The sequence below is a fragment of the Myxine glutinosa genome, chromosome 1 (assembly GCF_964187855.1).
Source record: "Myxine glutinosa chromosome 1, kmMyxGlut1.1, whole genome shotgun sequence".
NCBI lineage: Eukaryota > Metazoa > Chordata > Myxini > Myxiniformes > Myxinidae > Myxine > Myxine glutinosa.
The window spans coordinates 205,670,055-205,693,364 of NC_136261.1; the positions used below are offsets into that span (position 1 = coordinate 205,670,055).

The 23,310-nt window shown below is 43.3% G+C and overlaps 2 protein-coding genes across 2 annotated transcripts in view; both read right to left on the minus strand.

Moving 5' to 3' along the window:
- LOC137433057 (1,4-alpha-glucan-branching enzyme) overlaps positions 1 to 19,198 on the minus strand; it is a 66,296-nt gene extending 47,098 nt beyond the window's left edge. Inside the window, exons 1-3 of the mRNA XM_068125488.2 lie at positions 19,080 to 19,198; positions 18,213 to 18,324; positions 10,554 to 10,723 (exon numbers count right to left, since the gene is read on the minus strand). Of these exons, the coding sequence (XP_067981589.1) occupies positions 10,554 to 10,723; positions 18,213 to 18,322 (280 nt within the window). The 5' untranslated portion in view covers positions 18,323 to 18,324; positions 19,080 to 19,198. The remainder of the gene's footprint in view (positions 1 to 10,553; positions 10,724 to 18,212; positions 18,325 to 19,079) is intronic.
- LOC144890870 (uncharacterized) overlaps positions 1 to 23,310 on the minus strand; it is a 946,020-nt gene that overhangs the window by 446,456 nt on the left and 476,254 nt on the right. The gene's annotated exons all lie outside the window — the stretch shown is intronic.

A 23,310-nucleotide genomic window follows, 5' to 3' on the forward strand; every position in this document is an offset into this window, starting at 1 on the left:
GACGGAGAGATCACCCCCTCGGGTATGGACGTTCCACAGCTCACAGTCGGCGACACGCAGACTTTCCACTCAAAAGCCACGTCACACACACACACCCCAGATCGACGTCTGAAGGCGGTGAAAATGTTCGAAGTGAGATGAAACCTTGAGCGAAGCGCAAGTCCTGCGCTAGTCAAAATGGCCGACGGCCCGGTCTCGTGGCGCAACGATGATTCTCTCCTGAATCGATCGCAAAACCTGACACGCAGGTTAATCTGTCACAGCGATAACTACTCTGTCGCAGGAATCCCTTTCCTGGGAAACCCAAAAGTTCTCGTGACTCTTGCTCGCTTCAGACCGCAAGTAGCTTGGCTCCTTCTTGTCCGACTCACTTGCTCCGCCTTCTTTTTCCTCTTTTCTTCCTCCTCGTCGTCCGGTTCCCGATCCGGTTTCCTGTTTCTTTTAACTAACTTTTTTACCTTTTGAATACAGTTCATGAACAATAAACCTTTTGAAAACAATAATAGTACATGGAATCAGAAATATTTACAGTGGATGCAAACCACCACAACGGAAGTGATGAATCCGTAACATATATACACGTATATATATATATATATATATATATATATATATATATATATATATATATATATATATATATATATATATATATATTGTCATGTGATTCTCTTCAGTGAAGACCGGGAAATCACGGATGGAAATTGGAGCGTTAATGAAGGCGACGATCAAATGCGGACTTCACTATATATGTGTGGGTGGAAGGGAGAGGAAGAAGCGGGAGCTTTTACCTGTCGGTCCCCGAGCGGTCTTCAACCCTGCAAATCAATTCACATGAAAACGGCATTTATGTACAAAAATAAACAAGGCTTTATTGCCACGGATGCCGATAATACAAAATAAAACACGCCGGTTAAATAACTACGATTCCTATTCGGAGCGCTCCCACACCGGACGTATGAAACGCACAAGGGAATACAAAAGGAAGGAAAGTAAATGTGTAAATTATCGTGCACTCAGCTCGATTGGCGCCTTGGCAGCGATCGTCCAGTCCGAGCGTGCACTCCGGTGTTGGCAGGGAGAAGGCCTCAATCCGCCTCGTTCGCGCGCTGCTAGGCCTCACCGGCGGCTCGCCCACCCTGGCGTCGTCACGCTCCAGCGGCAAGCAGTGCTCACCCATGCGTCGTTCCTGCCTGGCAAAACTGCTGCTCTCCGTCTGTAAAACTCGGCAAGTCTCCTGGTGACGTCTCTGATCGCTGCCTGGAGCCCGCTGTCCCGGTATCGTTTTCTCTCGAGGTCCGGAACGAGGGACACAAGCAGAGGGCAGAGGACAGCGTCAGGTAGGTAGCAAGAGGAGGAGGGAAGAGCGTCGCACGAGGAAGAGAAGAGAAGACCAGGGCAAGCAGAAGGTGCAAGCGCAAGGGCGCAAAGGAAGTCCAGGGCAAGAAGAAGCAGAGAGAGAAAATGTCGGTCTCCGAGTCCTTTTAACGTCAGCTCTCCTTCTCTCCCAATCAGTGCCTCACTTCTCGACCTCTCGAATGGTCTTATCCCGTCAATCCTTTACCATTGGACGAGCTCTTCGCGCTCTCATTCTCATGTCATCGGTCGGTGGCCAACCAGTATGCCGCTTCCTGCTCCCTTCCTTCCACCAATCAGCGGGTCGCTTCTTGCTCCTGCCTTCCGGTTGGTCAACTCCCGCCCGATGGGGTCCGTCTGGCCGTGGCTCTCGGCCTGCCTGCACGATGTGTGCTTTGTGGTGATGTAACTGGTGGTATCCCATCGGCAGTGCTCCAAACTGGCTTCCGGTGAGTTTTATTATTAGGGGGGAATTAATTAGTGTGTGCGCTAATGGGGATGGATTCCTAGCTAGTGACTATGTGCGTTGCCATACGGGACACAGGGATGATCACAGAGGGAACGACGTACAAGGGAATTTTACCCTAATGCCCTAATCTAGTTACCAAGCCCCGCCCCCTTGTGACGGGGATGAATAAACACTTAATCCGAACAAACCGCCTAAACAGACATATTACATGTGGGGTTAGCTATCACGACAACCGGAGCATGATACCTACACAGATCTACCTAAATCTATATATCCTCCTACCCCAAAACTCATAATATATGCCCTGCATTTCCAGCAACTTTTAACCTACCATTTATTTTTACATCATATGCAGGTTTCCTATAAACAGTGTTAAACCATTCATTATGCTCATGATGTTCAGAGCCTATAAAACACATAAATCATTGATAGCTATTCGCTCTTAATTACCCTCGCCAGAGGAGAGGGTATTGCATTTGAATCTGTTTGTTACTTGGCAAAAAAAACAAAAAAACATTTTTGCAAGTATGTTGATCGTGCGTGCGTGTGTGCCCGCTCACTTATACTTGCCTACAGGTCACAATTTTAAACCGATCTTCACGAAACTTCACCAAATGGTAGAGTTTGTCGTCCGACAAAATCCTATATATTTTTGAGGTCAAAATGTCAAAAGGTCAACATAGGCCGAAGGTCAACCACTTTTTTTCAAATTTCTAAAATCCTCAATTTTAATCCGATCGACTTGAAATTTGAATAGGATTTACATATCAGGTTACTGAATTCAACCACCAACTACTTTTGAGATCAGCATAGGCCAAAAGGTCAACATAGGCCAAAGGTCAACAACAATTTCAAATTTCTAAAATCCTAAATTTTCATCCGATTGACTTGAAATTTGAAGAGGATTAACATATCGGCTAACTTAATTCAACCACCAACTATTTGAGGTCAACATTGGTCACAAGGCCAACATAGGCCAAAGGCCCACCACTTTTTTCACATTTCTAAAATCCTCAATTTTCATCCGATTGACTTGAAATTTGAATAGGATTTTCAAATCAAACTGAATTCAACCACCAACTATTTTTGAGATCAGCATAGGCCAAGAGGTCAACATAGGCCAAAGGTCAACAACAATTTCAAATTTCTAAAATCCTCAATTTTCATCCAATTGACTTAGAATTGTAATGCGATTTTCAGATCCGCCAACTGAATTCAACCACCAACTATTTTTGAGGTCAAAAGGATGCTCTACTGAGTGCCATTCTACTTTGCTCTGTTTTGCCAAGTGTCGCTCTGAGTGATTTTTCATTTGTCTGTCTGTCTGCACAGAATAAGTATTAGGGTGCATCAAACGCCCCTATGTCAAGAAAACAATCTGTCCCCAATTTTATTTTGTTCCAGTCATAAAATAAAGTTCCTATGCCAAATTTGGTAAGGTTTTGATATCATCTTCTGGGTCCACCTCAGCAAATTAGATTTTGAGTCGGTAGTATCAGTCAGAAATTTGACACGCAGCTGTTTTGAAGTCCATAAATAAAAATGAAAGGATTGACCGATTGCTACATACAATAGCTCTTTGGAAAGGTAGTATTGTGCTCTGTAGCAATATATAATCATCATAGGGATAGGGATATAATTCACTTATACACAATTAGTCAAAATCATGATTTTATTGGTATAATCATATGTATTATAGATACCAGAATGATATAATTTTTATTACAGTAGAATCATATTGTTGCGAATATGGCATTTGGCCTCCATATCCGCTTGTAAATATTCCCCTATTTCCCCAATACTCCCCAACTATCCCCAATCCCCCATTCCCTAGTCCCATTGTCTGTAAACAACACTCTGTAGAACCGACCTTCCCCTTTTTCCCCCATTAAATGTCGTGCCCAGGTCCACCGCATCTCACGTAGACAACTTTCGGACATCTTGCTAGTTATTCTTAGTCTATGTCAGTTAAGGACTCGTTTCCATTAATTCTGACTCTTCGTTGCACCAGAATGTGATTATATGGCACCAGTAGTGAGTTTAGGACCTCCCCATACCTCCTCCCATCTTCTTCCCCAAACAACAACAACTACAACAACAGAGGGGCGCGGCGCGGCGTGCGGGGAGTGTGCGTCCTCACACCGGCTCGGTTAGCCGCCATGACCATGCGCTCCGACGGGGTTACCACGAAGGGGCTCCCTGTCAGCCCCTCGTCAAGGGCGGAGCCGGTAACCCCCCCGCACGCACCCAATGAGAAGCAACGGGCCGATTCCATCTGGGGCGGAGCTAACGAGCCGAGGGCGTGTCACTCCGCGCCGGATATACGCGGCGACTTACCGGATGTGAGGTCAGATGCGCCTGAACTACGGAGAGCAGAGGAAGCCACCGCCACCCCCAGCGCGACAATACCTCCCCGCATCTTTGGACCGGACCGAACCGGGTCGATTCTGCCCTGAGCCCAGGTGCACCTGGAGCCATCGACTGCCTGCCTTTCCTTGCCATCAATCCCCGTGTGAGTCAGCCTTTTGTCCCGTTTATCTGTCGTCTGTTGGGGTTAATATAAGAGTGTGTCTAAGTGCTTGTCTTTCTATGCTGTCCCTCTCATTTCTGTAGTCTAACCTTCCGCCATAATATAACCTCCTCCGGAGGTCTTGAGAACTGAACCCTTGGTGTCGTGTCATTTGAATCCAGCAGTTGTGTCCTTTTCCTTCATTGACCTAGCATAGCGCGACTCGGCAACGTTCGAGTATAATCGGGTAACTTGTGCAGACGTGGTCATACCAAACCGCTCGGTAAACTAACATCCACAACCGCGTCTGTAACAATATATACACAATCTTAGCATTTATCATCTTAATACGAGTACATCTGACTATGGATGAACATGAAAATAGAAACAAAACAAAGATACTGTAGTTTTCATGGATATTTCTGACAGTTTAGTCTTGAGCTGCTCGCTTTCGAAGATTCGGTTCTCCTTGCGGTTGTGCTCAACAACTTGTAGCACATTTTGGTAGTGGTCTTCACTTCTGGCTGCTGAAAGGAAGTCAGAGCTAAGCTTAACTCCCCTTTCTGCAGAGTCATTCACCACATTCAAGGCTTCAACATTAGTCCATGATGTCTGGTAGGCTGCAGAGTTAGTCCATTCTTGAACATCAGTAACTAGAAATGCCCAGTCAAGCTTCAGATGATGAAATAGGTACCATGAATCTGGTCCAACAAAATCAGCCAGAGTGGTCTTCTCAGTCAAGTCATCAGGAAATCTGGGCTTTCCAAACCCAGTACCAAACCGTCCTTGTGGGTTGGTTACTGGAAAATCTGGCTGAACCTCCAGAAGTCTGTCTGCCAGAGCACGGCGATGGTCATGAGGAACAACTGAGCTGAAGAGGGCAAGTGGAACCATCTCTTCTGTGAGGTACCAGAGATGTCGTTTGAAGGCTTTCAGGGCACTTCTTGAGATTCCAGCATTGACAGCTTCATACTGTTTCAGTTTGGAGATGAGCTGCAGGTCATTCCATGGGGCATCGGTGACAGAGGTACATGTCATCCACCAGGAGCTGTATACTAGAGTGACAAACGTGACAAATTCTCTGATCTTTGGCACTTGTTTTTCTGTGGTAATTGTACCTGCTGGAAGATCAGCGATTTGTTTTTCGAAGAGACATAATTTGATTGAGTAGAGGAGCTTTGCCATCCATCTGGCTTTATGCAGTGCACCAGGACGCTTGAAGGTTATTTGATGTTCAGCTACTTCACCATCAAGGAATACAGTACACAGATCAACAAATTCCAAATAATCATCACGTCTTAGAGATTGCTCGGTGTGACAGAGTCTGAGAACATTATTTTGCCAGTCACTTGTCAAACTTGTTGCTGCTTCATTTAGTTGAGATGGATCAAATCGTGAAAGTGGTTCATTGAATGTGTGTGGAAACATTTCAAAGTTCTTGTGAAACCTTGAGAAGAGGAAGATATCTGGTGACTTAGATGCTTCAACTTTAAGATCAGTAAAAATGTGCGTAAGAATGACTTCACCAATGTGGTGTCTGCAGCCTGACCACAGAAGAGCTTTGTTAAGCCGTTGTTGAATTGTTACACAAGCTGCACTGATGTGGCCGGTGTTAGATGCAGTTGTGTCAAATGTCAAGTTGACAACATTCTCTTGGCAGTTCCATGATTCAAGTAGGTTATTAGTCAGCTGAGCAATTATATCTCCAGATTTACGGTCTGTTCCAGGCTTGTAGGATGGAACACCCAGCAGCTTCATATCAGTTTGAGAACCCAAAAGCACAGCCAGGCGTTCTTCAAAAGTGTTTTGGTTAGTTAAGCATGGAAGCAGCTTTGAGTCCCAGTGCAATGTAGCAAGCTTCGGAGGTATCCATTTGTCCTTACAGGTAGTAGCAATATGCTGTCCAATTTTGCGTCTTGATTTATCTGCTGTAGCATATGATGTTGACACCTTCGCTACATCCCCTCCTGTTTCTTCAATAAGAGCTTCTGTGAAAGCAGCCTGTTGGGTTGGTGTCATCTTCATCCTTGTTGCCAGTGAAACAAGACTGGGCCTCTTCAGGATGTCATGTGGAATGAAAACTGATGTGCCAGGTCTAACTAAACGATGATGACTTCTTGAGGTTGTTGGTGTGCTTGTTGAAGGTCCAAGAGTTACTTCTTCATCACTGTCACTAATATTATACACAGTGGTTGTAGTATTTATGTTGAACTCCAGCTCCATACTTGCTCGCCTCTCTGATTCTTTTTCCTCGCTTCACTTTACGCTGCATCTTATCTGCCAACAGTTTATCTTGGCAGCCAAATGTTGCACAGCGATCTGTCTTCATAGATTCCAGGAATGCTAAGTCTTCAGGATTCTTGATGTGAGAACTAGCATCATTGGGCCACAAGGGAAATGTCTCCATAAATTTCATCTCCATTTGATTCACCTTTGTGATGCTTGCTGGAGTTGTTCTTCGGTTGATAGGGATTGATCTAAGCTTGGAATTATCATCTGCAAGTTTGATAATTTTCTCAATAGCCTTGCGTTCAGAGATGATAGGAATATTAGCCTTGCCATAAAATGGTGTCACTTTCTGCAGTACAAGCTTTGCTGATTCCCACCGAAAGCGTCGTTCAAGTTTGCCATCTTCCGTGTGCCACATGAAACAACGTAGTACTTGTAAACAAGTTGGAAGTCTGGTGCCATTGATCTGGGAATCTTGTTCAGTTATGGCACTTCCAAGACCAAACACCTTGGTGGACTCTCTTGTTGCAACAGATGCTTTCTTTACTGTGCCATCCATTGTTTTATCTGAAAGAAAAAGGTAGTATTAGTAACAATAATGTCATTTCATAATTATGTACAACAAATACATCAATTATCCAATTTTATTAGAGTATAGCCTAATAATTGTTTTAATCATCTTGTCTAGTTAAAAGATCTCTGTAAAGACAAGATGACGACAACATTCAGGATATTCTTTAATTTATATATTATATTTTAAAAATACTCTTCATTTAGCTTTATATCCATATTTTGAAAAAAATCATTATTTTGACTATTTGTATATAAATGAATTGTATCCCTATCCCTATGATGATGATATATTGCTACAGAGCACAATAATACCTTTACAAAGAGTTATTATATGTAGCAATCAGTCAATCCTTTCATTTTTATTTACTAGGGCATGCCCGTACTATATATATATCTAAAATTATATCCCCCCCCCCTCTATTTACATGAAATGGTTTGGTCCATTCGCAAAGCCAAAGCGAACGGCTTGCGAGTACGGTGACAATCCCCCCCCCCCCTCTATTTATATGAAATGGTTTGGTCCAAAGCGAACGGCTTGCGGAGTTTGGTAAAGAAATCGCCATAGCTCGGTAACTACTTCTCCGATTAATATGAAACCTTGAAAAGGCACATCCTCGGGTCCCCAGCAATATACCTGGCAAGTTTCAAGTATATCGGACCCGTGGTTGTCGAGAAACAGCGGTCACAGACAAACAAACACACAGACACACAGACACACACACACACAGAGATTACTGGAATTATAGATAGATGGGCCTCAAAACAGCTGCGTGTCAAATTTCCAACTCTGATACCACCGACTCAAAATATGAAATGGTGAGGTGGACCCAGAAGATGATGTCCAAACCTTACCAAATTTTGCACAGCAACTTTATTTTATGATTGGAACAAAATAAAATTTGGGACAGATCAATCCAACATCTTTTTAAAAATAGTTGGGCGTTTGATGCACCCTAATAAGTATGCTGTTCTCTGCAACCGTTGGTCTGATTGACAGGAAATTTTCACCACAGGTGCATTTCCTCCTCTATAATATTTTAATGATAATTATGAAGTCATACATCATGTAGTACGAACGCCATCTTGGAAAAACCAAAAAACTTTGCACCTCAATATCTCCGAAAGCGCTGCACAGAAAAAAATTGAGCCATTGTTCATTGTAAAGAACTCTCCATAGGGAATAACATATGTTGACAAGAAAGAGCAATCAGATTGCAGACCCACGCCAGGACGTATTTTCAGTGGTTTTTAAGGCTTTTGTTAAAACAAATATGGCGGCCGAACCACGTGACCAATGACGTATCGTTATTTTTTTTTTCCTCCACCAATTTATCCCTAGCCTAGATGACGCTCACAAATTTAATCTTGATCGGATGAAGTTTTGTACTTGTCGAATTATGACGTCATAATGGAGGCACCTATGACATCATCATTAACATATCTTATTCCCCATGGAGAGTTCTTTACAATGAGCTCAGTCTCAATTTTTTTCAATGCAGCACTTTCAGAGATAGAAGTGCAAGTTTTTCGGTTTTTCCAAGATGGCGGCCATACTATGTGACATATGACGTCATATTTATAATTTAAAAATTCTACAGGTGGAGGTGCATCTATGGTGAAAATTTCCTGTCAATCGGACCAACGGTTGCAGAGAAAATCATTTATTCTGTGCGGACAAACAAACAAACAACAAGCGGACTCAAATGCAATACCCTCTCCTCTGGCGAGGGTAATGATGGTCATTGGTGCCTCCATTATGACGTCATAATTCGACATGTACAAAACTTCATCCGATCAAGATGAAATTTGAGCGTTATCTAGGGATAAATTGGTGTTGAAAAAAAATAATGACGTCATCGGTCACCATATTTGTTTTAACATAAGCCTTAAAAACCACTAAAAGATATTTTTCTCCGAAACGGCTAAACAGATCGAGACAGAACATTACATGCATGATCACATACCCATGACGAACAAAACGTTCCTTGACCATGACGTCATTTCGGCCTATGTTGACCTTGACCATGACGTCATAGGTCACATGGTTTGGCGGCTATGATTTTTTGAAGAATAAAACTTTAAAAAGCCACTCCACCAGACCAGCTGAACAGATCGAACGGAAACTTCACACATATGTTCCCCATGCCTTGTGTATACCATGCTGCCTTTGAATAATTCATACATCACATGGTTTGGTGGCCATATTGCATTGAATGAAAATCTTTTTTAAATGATCTCTTGAACTGCTTCATTGATCGTTGTGAAACTTCAAAGTAATGTAGTAATCCCAAAGTGGAACACGTGTTTAAAATTTCAATTTGATTGGTCTTTTGGTCTTCCGGTCTGGCCGGCAGAAGTTATTGTTTGAAGAAGAAGAAACTCTACCATATTATCTTCAATATAGAGTTTCCAATATATCTATCTATTACGTACTGTTTGAAGTCAGTGGCATCCTATCTATTAATTATGTACGTCTATTAATTATGTACTATCAGAATGTACCTTTTGACACTTTGGACTGCTGAGACCCATTGGACCTTTGAAGAACCATTAAGACCCCTCAAGACCCTTAAGACCACCAAGACCCCAACATACAATGAAGATCATTAAAAGAGCCATCGGACCCTGATGACCCAAAAGACTCCGAGGATGCAAACGACCCTGAACACAGCCTCATAAAAATAATTCTTAAAATACAATACTGAATCCCGTTTTATAAAGAGGACGTCACGCGTGTGATGAAAGTGTGGTTGTACAAAATAATAAAAGAATGTACAAAAACACACCAAAAAATACACCTCACAAACACATCCTGGCGAGGGTATGCAATCTCCAATTGCTCTTTGTTCTAATTTGTTCTTTTTCTGTTTTTACTCATTTTCATTTCCACCTTTTATTTATACCAAGACCCTTTTTGGTGGTAATACCTTGAAGAATGCTGATGCCATTGAAACAACAATTGGCTAAAATTTAACAAGTACATCATGACCTAAGACTGAATATCTCATGCCATTGAGATGACTCAAAGCCAAGATACAGATGGCATCCATAGTCCCCAACATGCTTGGAAAGCTTTTCCAGCACTAAACGGCAACGGATAATGCCGTAATCACTCCTGTATAAGCTGCACTTCTCCACCACCACCAGAAATATCGGATCAAAATTTGGGATGCACATTGTCCATGAGAACTAAAGCGAAAGCGAAAACTCCAAATTTATTTATAGCACCAATGCTATTATCAACATCATTCACATATATCCCTAAACCGAAATGATAAACAAAAAAAATTCAATATGGGGTGCCAAAGGCTACAATTAAATTATCTTGCACCTCTAACTTCTACCACCACCAATAAACCCTCTCCCTCCCTAACTCCCCTTCCATATAGCATAATCTACACCACATGGTCCACTTACTGAAATCTCCTGTGAGATATAATGCAGCAGCACCAGGAGCCCATTCACAGCATTTCAAGCCCCCTTGAGGATGACTGTTGATGCCGAAGCGAGTATAACCCTTTGCAAACTCTGCCAACCCTCCTTCATTCTTCTCCATCTCCTCCAGACGCTCTCGGAATGTAGAGTACCTGCAAAGAGGTGACATTTCCCCACAAGCTTCATTTTGCCAGACTCTTTCCCCAGTCCTGGCCAAACTCATCTTACTATAATTCACCAAATGTCCATCCGTCCGTTCGAATGTACCGCAAAAACGGCTGAACCGATCGCAACGATATTTTGGGTGGGTATTCCTGGGACCTCTTGGAGTAAAATAGGCTCTATTGTTTTTCATTTTTTTCCCCCAATTTTCCAAGTTTTCCAATTTTCCAGTTTTTCCAAACACTATGGAATAATATTTACCGATATGAACAGTGATGTGGCTTTTGTTGAAATTCTACGTACCAGGAGAGAGTAGATCGACTTCTGACGAACTCTTCTGATATAAACGTGTGGCTCCGAAGAAACATGGCAGCGTGTGCAAAGCGACTGAGAAACAGGTGTAGCGGCCGCTTCCGTTTTGCAGAATTCAATCTTTTTTAAAAATGGGCGCCATGTACTGTTTACATTTTGATGATTTGCGTGTGATATGATTCAATGGATGTTTATATGAATCGTTTAAAATAAAAAAAGCCTTCAATTTCTGATATTTTGCCTTTTCATTTGGGCTTCCCAATTGAAGCCCCGGGTACCGTTGCTAGTCATCCTAATCAGCTGATGACTGAAATTATCTGTTTGGGAGTGGCTTCTGACAGCTGCAAGTGATTTTACCACACTCCTGTAGTTGATCTTAGGCTGAATTTCCTCAATTTCCGACAACTAACTGATTTAGTTAGTGTGAAGTCTGACAGTCTGACAACTAACTGAAGTCTGACAACTAACAATAAACTGAAGGCTGACAACTAACTGAAGAGATTGTGTTGATGTTACTGATTTTCCAATTCCTCCTTTTCTTTTGATGGTTTATTACTTCTGCCACAACAGCTGGACAGAAGTTATGTTTTCACCCCTGATCGTCTGTTATTTTGTCTGTGTTTGTCTGTGAGCAGGATATCACTAAAAGTTAAGGACGGATGCAGATGAAACTTGGTGGACAGGTTGGTGGTGTGACGAGTACCAATGGATTAAATTTCGGTGGAGACCCGGATACGAGAATTTTTAAAGCAATTCTTCACAATTGAGAGATCGGGCCAAATAGGACTTATATAGTACAATATGTTAGAGTTGCAAAACTTGGTGGATGAGTTACATAGTTGACAAGAACAAGTCAATTAGATTTTGGTTCAGGTGCGGATGCAGATCCGGCCTATCAGTGGGATACAAAATGTAAAATGTTCAGCCTGGTGGAGGTACAGTCACGTGAAAAAGTAAGTACACCCCATGTAAAGTTTTGACTTTTTCAACATATTTCAACATACAGCTATTTGATCTTCATTTCAACAATATTGATAGATAAAGGTAATATAACAAATATCATGAAACATTTACATTTTGTAGTCCATTGTATAATTTAAATAAACATAAATGCAAATTTCGTATGTGGAAAAAGTAAGTACACCCCTAAATTTATCACTACTTCAAATACCTAAAATTAGAATCAGGTGCACCAGCTCAGGTGCAAATGATTAGAACATCGTCAGAGAGGATCTTGGAGGAACCTGTCTTATTTAAACCTGACATTTAGTTTGGTTTGCTCTTTGTTGTTGGTGTGCGGCGTCACCACGCCTAGATCAAAAACACTCTCTGAGGCCTTCAGAAAGAAGGTTATAGATGCCTACGAGTCTGGGAAGGGATTTTAAAAAATCTCCAAACAATTTGAAATCAATCATTCGACTGTCCGGAAGATCATCTACAAGTGGAGAAGATTCCAAACAACTGCCAACCTGTTCAGGCCAGGCCGCCCCAGCAAGTTCAGTCCGAGAGCAGACCGCAAGTTGCTGAAAGAAGTCTCCAAGAACCCCAGAATGTCATCACGGGACCTACAGGTAGCTCTTGCCACTGTTGATGTCAAAGTGCACGAGTCTACCATTAGAAAGAGGCTGCACAAATTTGATCTACATGGGAGGTGTGCCAGGAGGAAACCGTTGCTGTCCAGAAAGAACATCAGGGCAAGACTAAGGTTTGCCAATGAACACCTAGGCAAAGACCAGCACTTCTGGAACAATGTGCTCTGGACAGATGAGTCAAAGGTAGAGCTATTTGGCCACAGTACCAGAGGACATGTTTGGCGAAAACCAAAGACAGCATTTGACCACAAGAACCTGATACCAACTGTAAAGCATGGTGGTGGAACTATTATGGTTTGGGGCAGCTTTGCTGCATCAGGGCCTGGGCAGCTCACCATCATATAATCCACTATGAATTCTTCATTGTACCAGAGGATGCTTGAGGATAATGTGAGGTCATCTGTCGGAAAGTTGAAGCTCAACCGAAGGTGGACCTTGCAACATGACAATGACCCTAAACATACCAGTAAATCCACCAAGGAATGGCTGAAAAGAAAGAAATGGAGGGTTCTGGAATGGCCAAGTCAAAGCCCGGATCTAAATCCCATCGAGAAGTTATGGGGGGATTTGAAACGAGCTGTGCATGCAAGAAACCCCTCAAACGTCGCACAGCTGAAAGAATTCTGCATGGAGGAGTGGGCAAAAATTTCTGCCAGTCGATGTCAGAGACTGGTAGACAGTTATAAGAAACGCCTACTTGAGGTTGTTTCTGCCAAAGGGGGCAATACCACCTATTAGAGCTTTTTATTAGAGAGCAGAGGGGGCAAAGGGGGCAATACCACCTATTATTAGAGCCTTACTTTTTCCACATGTGGAATTTGCATTTATGTTTATTTAAGTTATACAATGGACTACAAAATGTAAACGTTTCATATTTGTTATGATATCACCTTTATCGATCAATATTGTTTAAATGAAGATCAAATAGCTATATGTTGAAATATGTTGAAAAAGTCAAAACTTTACATAGGGTGTACTTACTTTTTCATGTGACTGTATGTGCTCTACAGAGTACCATTCTTGTATTCGAGCGTGCTTATGTTTTCTGAGCTAGCTGAATGGGTGGTTAAATGCATTACTGATGGCCAAGGTCCTTGCTTACTAGATTTCTAGCCAGCCTCGACTCAGTCAGCTTTCGGGTGAGGTCGGCTTTTATGCCACGAGTTCAGCATGATGGACTTTCTGAAGAATAGTTGTTCTGGTGACACTCATGATGCCCAACAGCAATTGCAAGGCTTTTATTATGATGTTACGGAAGGGGGATTTTCTTTCTCATACAGATTTCCCAAGGTGAGCAGAATGGATGTACAACAAAACATAGCAAGAAAACTGGCAGGTGAGCAGAATGGATTCAAAATATGAAGAGTGGCAGAAAGGGGAGTCAGCATTGCACCATAAAGTTTGCTTGGCCCAATTCACAACAGATTTTTATGGCTCTCAGCTGGACACAAGCAAGAACTGAAACCCAATGTCATCCCTACAACATTACACCTGTCAGATTATTTGCAAATCAAGGTGAGGAATGTTCAAGTACAAAAATTGTGGAGACTCCACAAATGCATCACAACATCTCAATGCTTGATCAATGTGTCATTATTCCAAAGCTTAATAAGCATGAAAATGATAACCCATTCATTTAATGTGAAAATTTAATGTGAAAGTTTAATGGGCTATTCAAGTACCACACCTATCATGTCTTCTTTGATGAAAATGTAATTTTGATGAGGGCCCTAACTCATGCCTCCTGATTTGCAAAGCATTCACTCATGAACTCTCATCCCTTTTCAGATACCTAAACAACAGAAAGAACTGAAAAGAGCGATTGACGATTCCAATAAAGACGTGCGTGGATCCAGAGGAGTATCTCAAAAATCTAAAAGAAGAAGAACTGGATTTCCTGAAGAATCAAAATGAGAAGGCTTCATTCACCAAGGATCATACATGTATGTGCCATGACGGAGAGGCCTCGCAAACTTAAACAAAGCTCACCTTACAAGATAAGGCAGGAATGTTCCACCAAAATACTGAAAACTGCTCGACGGCAAAATAAGGTCGAGTCAATATCTGCAGTGACCAGTGAATTACGTAAGCAACACAGTGTCAGAATCTCGTGCCGACTTGTTGGAAAACTCATTCTCTGATGTGCCCTTAGAATTGATGAAAAGATTAGCATCAAAACGGAAGAGCGATGGTCAGGTGACGGCAAAGGTTTCGTGGCAGTAATGTTCTCCTGAATTGCATTCTGAAGCACGAGTGCATCAGTCTTATTTAACTCGTGTACAATTCTTTGAAACATTTGATCGAGAATTGCTGTATATTTCGACAATAAGAACGTACTTTCATTGCTCTCCAGAATTCAGCAAAGAGACGTTTTTTGCATTGGAATGCCATGTTGCAAAGCAGAAAAACCAGGGCAAGAAATTGTAGTGTTTCATAAAGTGAGTATTCATGCCCATGTCGAGTGGGGTGACAAAAATGACTGAGCATGTGGATTATGGGACAGAGCTGAAGGATGATTCCCTTTCAGTAACTTAAAACATCTCAGTGATTATGGCCGTGGAGATAAAGCTGGAAGACTCCACTGGGATATTGACCACTGATTTACCAGGATGAGATATTGTAAATTTGGTGAGACAGGCAATCACCGCTTGTATGACATGGATGTTGAGGCGGTTTACTTGACATGTGATGGCCTCTTGGTACATTTTACGATGTTTCGAGAACTAGGGGGTTCAGCGTCATACAATGATATGCAGCCATATCACAATCATCCGAGTGATGAATACGTCGAAGTGTATGTGTTGGTTGATGCATGCCATATGTTGAAATTGATGCTGCAATAAAAATTGATGCACCATTGAGAGATGGAGCAAAAAACGATATATAGCAAGAGTTTTCAAAAGGTTGTGGATGGGGAATGACTAAACTTGGTGGACGAGTTGGTTAGGTGACAAGAACAAGCCAATTAGATTTTGGTTCAGGTCCGAATCCAAATCCGGCCTATCATTGGATACAAAACAAACTCTTCAGCCTGGCAGAGGTATGTGATCTATCGAGTGCTGTTCTGGTTTGACTGAAAACACCACTGAAATGCAAGAAATTTGATGCACGTTAGTGCATCTGCCACACTAAACAATCGGTCCACTATATTCTTGTGCAATACAGCACAAGATGCATTCATTTGAAATTATTTTCCAATTCTGTGTCCCATTATCATAATTTTGCTGCAAGCTCAATCAAATGGGCCTTATATGAATGCTGGCAATTTGCTACAGGTCAAAAGTAGTGGCAGGGAAGTTGTGAGGAATGTTGTTGTTTTTCCAACAAATTACAAATTGCAGTATTGCAGATTAACATTAATCTGGGTTTCCTGCATAGGATATTTAGTGTCCCCCAGCATCGCGTTGGTGGGAGTTAAATATCCCACAGTGTCTTTTGCAAAAAGTAGGTGAGTTATTGGCGGTATTATGAACAAATGTCAAATTCTTGCCCTGATCACTGCTGGAAAGGCAAAGACAAACCACCCGATGCAATCCTTACTGTGGGGCTGCTTTGGCAGCAATTCAGCTAATAGAGGTTATAAAAAGAATCGTCACATGTGAATAGCACTTAATTGAGTCCAGAGCCACTTGGTTCAGACAAGGGGGATGCAAAGCATGACATCCTTAACACCAAATTGGACCAAAACCAAAATGGGATAAGCACCCTTCCTCCTCTGCCCACAACCCTTCCTCCCACCCCCACCCCACATGCAGGCAGCACATCAGACCACTTGGCATGAAACATTAACCTTGGGAAAAAAAAGAAAGGCTTCTAATTTCTTTCCACAGTGCTAAAACCTTAATTTGATCTCTAACTCTCCATACACTGTTAGCAGCATATTCATAAGCACCCCCGACAGCTCCCTAGTCCCTACCCAGATTTGTTTCATAAGAGCTTCGATCTTCAGGTATTTCAAGTAGAAGATTACCAGATCCTCCACTTTTGAACTCGTGTCTGGTTACACTCGAAGTCGAACCAGAACCAACCGCATCAAAATGTCATGAGTATTTTCGTCCATCTTTGACATTGCTCTGCTGTGCATACCTTTGCACAGCTCGAAGTTTTTCAGATCGAATCTTACGTCTGTTGGTATCTTTACAACCATGACAGCAGCATTTGATCTCCCAAACACGAGGTATGCCTGTAAAAGCAAGGATGACATGTGGCATGCCACCACTTCTGAAAATGGTGAAAAAAACGAAATTGAAAATAGCACTTTTACTGTTGCCGTGAAGAGGTACAAGAAGTGAAAGAAACACTTTTTATTTGGTCTTAGAATTAATTTTACATCGCCTTTTTTTTTTCTAAAGTTTTTATATTTAAGCTTTACAAGTAATCCTCAGTTTAAAAAAAAACTGTTCTGATTATTTTGTTGGGTTTAGTGACGTCATTACAGATAAAAAATCTTCTTCTTCTATCTATCTATATATATACGGTATATAAATAGTTTGTTTGGTATATAAAATACGGTATATAAAAGTTTTTTATATAAAATACGGTATATAAAAGAAAGTTTTTGTTTGTTTGTTTGTCTGCACGCGCTAATCTCCTGAACGGTGAAAGATAGGAGGAAACCTCTGAAACAAAAAATGTCGGGACGGGCCCCGGGAAGGTTATAGGCTGGGTGGTGGCAAGGCCGGTCTGGGCCCATTTCGCAATAAATCTTCTTCTTCTTTCAAAATTCTCTTGAAGTACAACTTATTCACTTAATAGGAATATCTGACTGATTGCAACACACGCTTTCAAAATTCTCTCTCGCGGGGCCCGACAGAAGAAAGAACAAGGAATCGTTGAGCACGAACTGATACTGGGCTCGCGTCAGACCGATGTACAGAAGATTAAATTCATTCAAAAAGAACCCAGGCAACGCCGGGTGCATTCAGCTAGTATATATATGAATGAATGATCGTTTTAAGGCCATTTTCCCCGCGAGAGCGGGGGTTAGCCTTGCGGGCCCCATGACCTCATGGTTCCCTGTTTTGAGGGTATGTATGTATGTATGTATGTATGTATGTGTGTATGTGTGTATGTATGTGTGTGTGTATGTGTGTGTGTGTGTGTGTGTATATATATATATACTGTATATAAAAAGAAAAAGACCATTCCATTTGCAGTCAGATCATGAACCAAGCTCTATACAAAGCGCCGGTGCTGCCAAAGCAGTTTCCATGGCTCGGGTTACAATCCTGTGGATAGGTCACCACTCTCACACAGGATGTCAGAGCAGGAATATGAGATTTGCTCAGGGTGCCGGCGATAGCTCGCCTGCTCTTCGCGAAGGACACCGTGGGATCTGTAATGTCCACCGGCTAATGCCGGCAGAAGGGACGCCAGTTTAACGTTCATCCGATGGACACGTTGATGAATCACCCAGCCTGTGAAACACTTGGACGACCGTTTATAGCTGGGCTGATATTCAAACCCAGGCTAGAGGGCTTAAAGGCGAGGTGTGCGTACCTCGACATCATGCTGCCAACCCCATTTGCATCGTTGTGCAGCGAAACTTCAAGACAAAGGTTGCGAACAGTCTCACCTCCTCTGGAAATCTTTGCGATAGAGTTTTAGTTTTGAATCCAGCTCCAGAAGCTTGTGAACCAGCGGTGGATCCAAGTATCCATCACAGGCCTCTTTTTCGTTCGCCATGCCTTGAAATAACACGAAAACAAATAAATAATTGCAAAACAGCAACATTAAATATTATTCGTTCAATAAAAAAGGCACGTTCCCCCACCCGAACAAAAGTGAGGCTCATGAAAGAGGAAGTTTGTTTTTCTTTTTTAAACCCTTCTTTGTCAAACTTCCAAAAAGTCAACTTCTCGTCCTTTTCACCAGGGATTCAGCACAGCTGTACACAGTCATCTTACGTCATCATCCATCCCTATCCACCATCATTAACCCTCCCAACACTTGAACCTGCCGGTACTCTTTTTGTGTCTCTTATTTTTCCGCCCATTCCTCCTCCTGCTTGTCCGTGTCCAGTTGTTTCCCCACCAACCCACTGTCAGTATGTCACCCTTACAAAATAATTTGTGCAATAAGCTTCAATCCAGTGCATTGAAAAAGAGGACAACTGCATCCCTCTAGGAGAGCGTGCATCCTGATGCTGCGCCACAGCGTACATATCAGTGGGGGGAGGGGGAGGGAGGGGAGGGGAAATCGTATCTTCACATTTTAAACTAATTCGCATAAATATGTTAATGTTAAAAAAACAAAAACTTTTTGAAGCAGATGCGAAGAATGCCACAAAACACTCAATTGCACACCGGCGTTTTGAGGTCAGATCACGTTACGCCAAATTAATCGAGGCCTTGTAACCTCTACAAGGTCAAACACAAATTCTTCCATTTTCGCACATCCTCTAATTTTGAACCTCGCCATGTGCTGCCCTTATTGCGCTCACCTCGAAACGAAGATGCCGCACGGAGCAACAAACGCAATACTAGCACAGACTTTACACAATTACGCCACAGTTTTCGCTCCGCCCCAAACCACACCCACTTCCTGTCTTATTATTTAGCCAAAGAATAAAATTATATTATTAAATTAGTCAATAAAGCTTACAACACATCGTAAACCAAATCGCTGATTGATGATTGTTGTTGCTTTTGTTTTAACGATACGACATGATATGAGAAGGGGGGAATGCAGCCTCACTAAGTAAAACTATTATTCACCGTCTGTGCAGTCAAAGACAGTGAAGGGGAAACCGATTGTGAAAATAATAATAATAATAATAATAATAATGCATTTCTTTTATATAGCGCTTTTCAGGAAGCCCAAAGACGCTTTGACAGAGTGCAAAACATAATGCATAGCAAAACATAAAGACAATTGCAAAAAAAGAAGAATCAATAGGGAAATATTCAAAGCACAAAGGAGGGAGAAGGAGAGGAGATAGTCAGGGGTTAGATGCTGTGGGTTAAATGTTGAATGCAGTGTTGAACAGGTGGGTCTTGAGTGATGTTTTGAATGAGGTGAGTGAGGAGGAGTCTCTGATGGTGTGAGGTAGCGAGTTCCAGAGGGTGGGAGCAGCGATGGAGAAGGCCCTGTCCCCCCAGGATCTAAATTTGGTCCGGATGGGGGGGGTCAGGAGGTTGGTACCAGCAGAGCGGAGGTTGTGGGTGGGAGTGTGTCTGGAGAGGAGGTCAGCCAGGTAGGATGGGGCCAGGTTATGGAGGGCTTTGTAGGTCAAGAGGAGGATTTTGTACTGGATTCTCTGGGAGATGGGGAGCCAGTGAAGCTTGTAAAGGACGGGGGTGATGTGGTCACGGGTCCGGGAATGGGTGAGTAGATGGGCAGCGGAGTTCTGAATGTATTGGAGTTTATTGGTGATTGTTGAGGGTGAACGATAAAGGAGGCTATTGCAGTAGTCCAGACGGGAAGTGATGAAGGCGTGGATGAGGGTTTCTGCAGCCACGGAGGAGAGGGATGGACGGAGACGGGCGATGTTTTTCAGGTGAAAGAAGGCCGTCTTTGTGATATGTTTAGTGTATTTGTCGAAGGAGAGGGTTTGGTCAAAGATGATGCCAAGATTCCGGATGTGAGGGGGGGTGGATACTGGGAAACCGTCGATGTTGAGGGCAAAGTTATGGGTGGACTTGGTGAGCGTTTTTGGGCCAATGATGATTATTTCAGATTTATCACAGTTAAGTTTGAGGAAGTTGATTTGAAGCCAGGATTTTATTTCAGTGATGCAGTTTGTCAGGATAGAGTGGGTGGCGGTGGAGATGGACTTGGTGGAGATGAAAAGCTGGATGTCATCGGCGAAGCAGTGGAATTGGAGACCATGACGGCGGATTAAGTGACCGAGGGGGGACAGGTAAAGGATGAAGAGGAGGGGGCCAAGAACTGAACCTTGGGGGACACCTCGGGGGAGGGGAGCAGTGGGGGATTTGCAGTTATTGATGGAGATGAACTGACGTCTGTCAGAGAGGTATGATTTAATCCAAGAGAGGGCAGTGCCGGTAATGTTAAAGGTGGTTTGAAGTCGGGTGAGGAGGATGGTGTGATCGATGGTGTCAAAGGCGGCGCTGAGGTCGAGGAGGATGAGAATGTTGAGGTTGCCAGCGTCAGAGGAGAGGAGAAGGTCGTTGGTGATTTTGAGGAGAGCAGTTTCAGTACTGTGGTTGGAGCGGAATCCGGATTGGAATGTTTCATACAGGTTATTGGCAGAGAGGTGATGTTTGAGTCCCAAAATGACCTATGGAGGGTGTAGAAAGAGCCATGGTTAAGGAAGGGCGATTTATAATTACATTTTATGAAACTAAACCAACAAGAATAAGACTAAGAGTAAGCCAAATCCGTCCACAACATATTGTCAATATTATTGAGATATTGTAGTGGTTACCTTATGCACATGTCGCGGTTACCTTATTCACTTATCCGCATGTGACGGTTACCATTACGATGGGTTTGTTCTAACCCTCGCACACGGGCGTTTGGTTGTGTCGTCGTGACGCACGCGCGGCTGTTGGAGCCACGTCCTCCGAAGAGGGTGCTTGTTTTATATAAGCCGTTACGACTTCCGTTCGCTAGCAGTTGCTGGAGATTTCTGTATAATAAACTACCTCTTGTACCCAACGAAATGGCCTCTTCTTATCGTCTTCGGCAACCGCTAAACTGGTGACCCCGTTGCCCCCGAACGTATTCGGGGGCCGAATGAACACGGCAGGATTGCGACCGCAATTTCTTCCACACTGGAGGGGCGAACCAGCTCCGGGACCCTCCGAAGGAACGCCGTTACGGGGCGTTGGCGGCACGGCTACTTCGTCGCCTTCGCGCACACAGGCCGAGTACTGCTGCTCGTCGCCTTCGCGCACACAGGCCGAGTACTGCTACTTCGTCGCCTCCGTGCACACAGGCCGAGTACTGCTGCTCGCCACTCCTACTACTGCTCCTACGGCGGATCCCGAGGCTGATGCTGATGCTGCTGCTCGCCACTCCCGCAATTCCTACTTCTGCACCTACAACTGCGGTCACGGTCACGTCTTTTCACGTCTTTTCATCACGTCACGTCCCGCAATGTCACGTCACGTCTTTTCGAAGCTGTTCCATGCGCTCACGCTTTAGAAGCTAAGTGATCCTTCTCAATTGTGTTTTTGTCGAGACTGTATCTATCATTCGGTGTATGTACCTATAGCGTATCTTTTGGAAAATTTTCGGTGCTAATTTTTCGTACATGTATACACAATCGTCGGTTAATGCATATCGAGTATTCTGAGGCCTAGTACTCGTAGGCTTGGCTACCATACCGTCTCCGACCTTGTGGTTTTGTTTTTCTCTCAGCGATTCTTCGAATGCGCTGCATTTATTTTCGTTCTCTGTTTCATCCCAGTCGTTCACCCCATACCTCCTTGTTTAATATCTCTACTCAAAAAAAAAAAAACCCCAAAAAAATATTTCCTTCCCAGGTCTTATTCGTTTATTTGTTGTTCTTTTTTGTTCGTTCGTTCTTCGTTCGCGATCACGCGATCACGTGGTTAGAAATGTATAATCTCTCCCCTGAACAACTATTTTCTCTCATATATTATAACACCCTTTTCTTCTTTTCCTACAAAAGGATGCTTTCGTCTTGCTCACCAAATCTATTCATTCCAAAAAATATATATAATACCATCTCTTACAGTTCCTCCTTTCTACATTCCCTAAACTATCCAGAACTCCACCCCTCCTTCAGTGTCCTCAAACGTATTTTTGACTCGAAGGTCTCAAACTCATTTTGCAAAAAATGTTCGTTTCCCATGAATCATACACTTTTCAAAATCCAATCTCACCCCTCCCCTCCAAATCATCCCCATCACCCATCCCTTTCAAATCTCCCCCCTTGCCCCTTCCCTCCCCTCCCTCCTAAACTCCCCCCACACCCCTCCCCTCCGAGACTCTCCCTCGCTCCTCCCCTCCTAGACTCCCCTCTCACCCCTCCTCCTCAAAGCATCCTCCCTGCTTTTTCCCCCTTCCAACTTTCACCTTCATCTCCCCCGCCCTTCTGCCTCGCTCTTCCCCCTCCTCAAATAACACCTCACTGTGCCTCACCCAATCTCCATCAAACCTTTTGTCTGCCCCATTCCTCCCTTTCTCCAAGCTATTCTGAAATCTCTGAAATCTCTGACACACCTTCAACAGCTCTCCCTACCTCTTCCTCCTCTTCCACATCTTACCCTACCCCTCCCCCCCCCCCCTGTTCTGGACCTGATGCTCCCCCTTCCTCTTCATTAACGGTATGGACCTCAAACATCCGGGGCCTTCGCTCAAACTTGACTGATCTCTCCATACAGGTTGCTTCTGACAAACCAGATGTGATCTGCTTAACAGAAACTTTCCTCCTTCATGATGTCTCTGATGCCTTGGTATCTCTCCCAGGTTACTCCCTCCTCCGGTATGATAGACCTGAGCCTCGTCCTGGAGGTGGGGTTGCTATCTTTATAAAAAACTCTCTTCCTCACTCGCCCTCCACTGCCCTCTCTCCACCTCACCCCCAGGAATACCTTTGGCTACGGCTTCCCCTTCGCTCCCACCTTTTGTTCATATGTGTGTTGTACCATCCACCAAACAGCGATGACTCCATCTACATCTCGCTGTCTGATAATATGGACCAACTTCTATCGACCCATCCCAACTCTCTCTTCCTCATA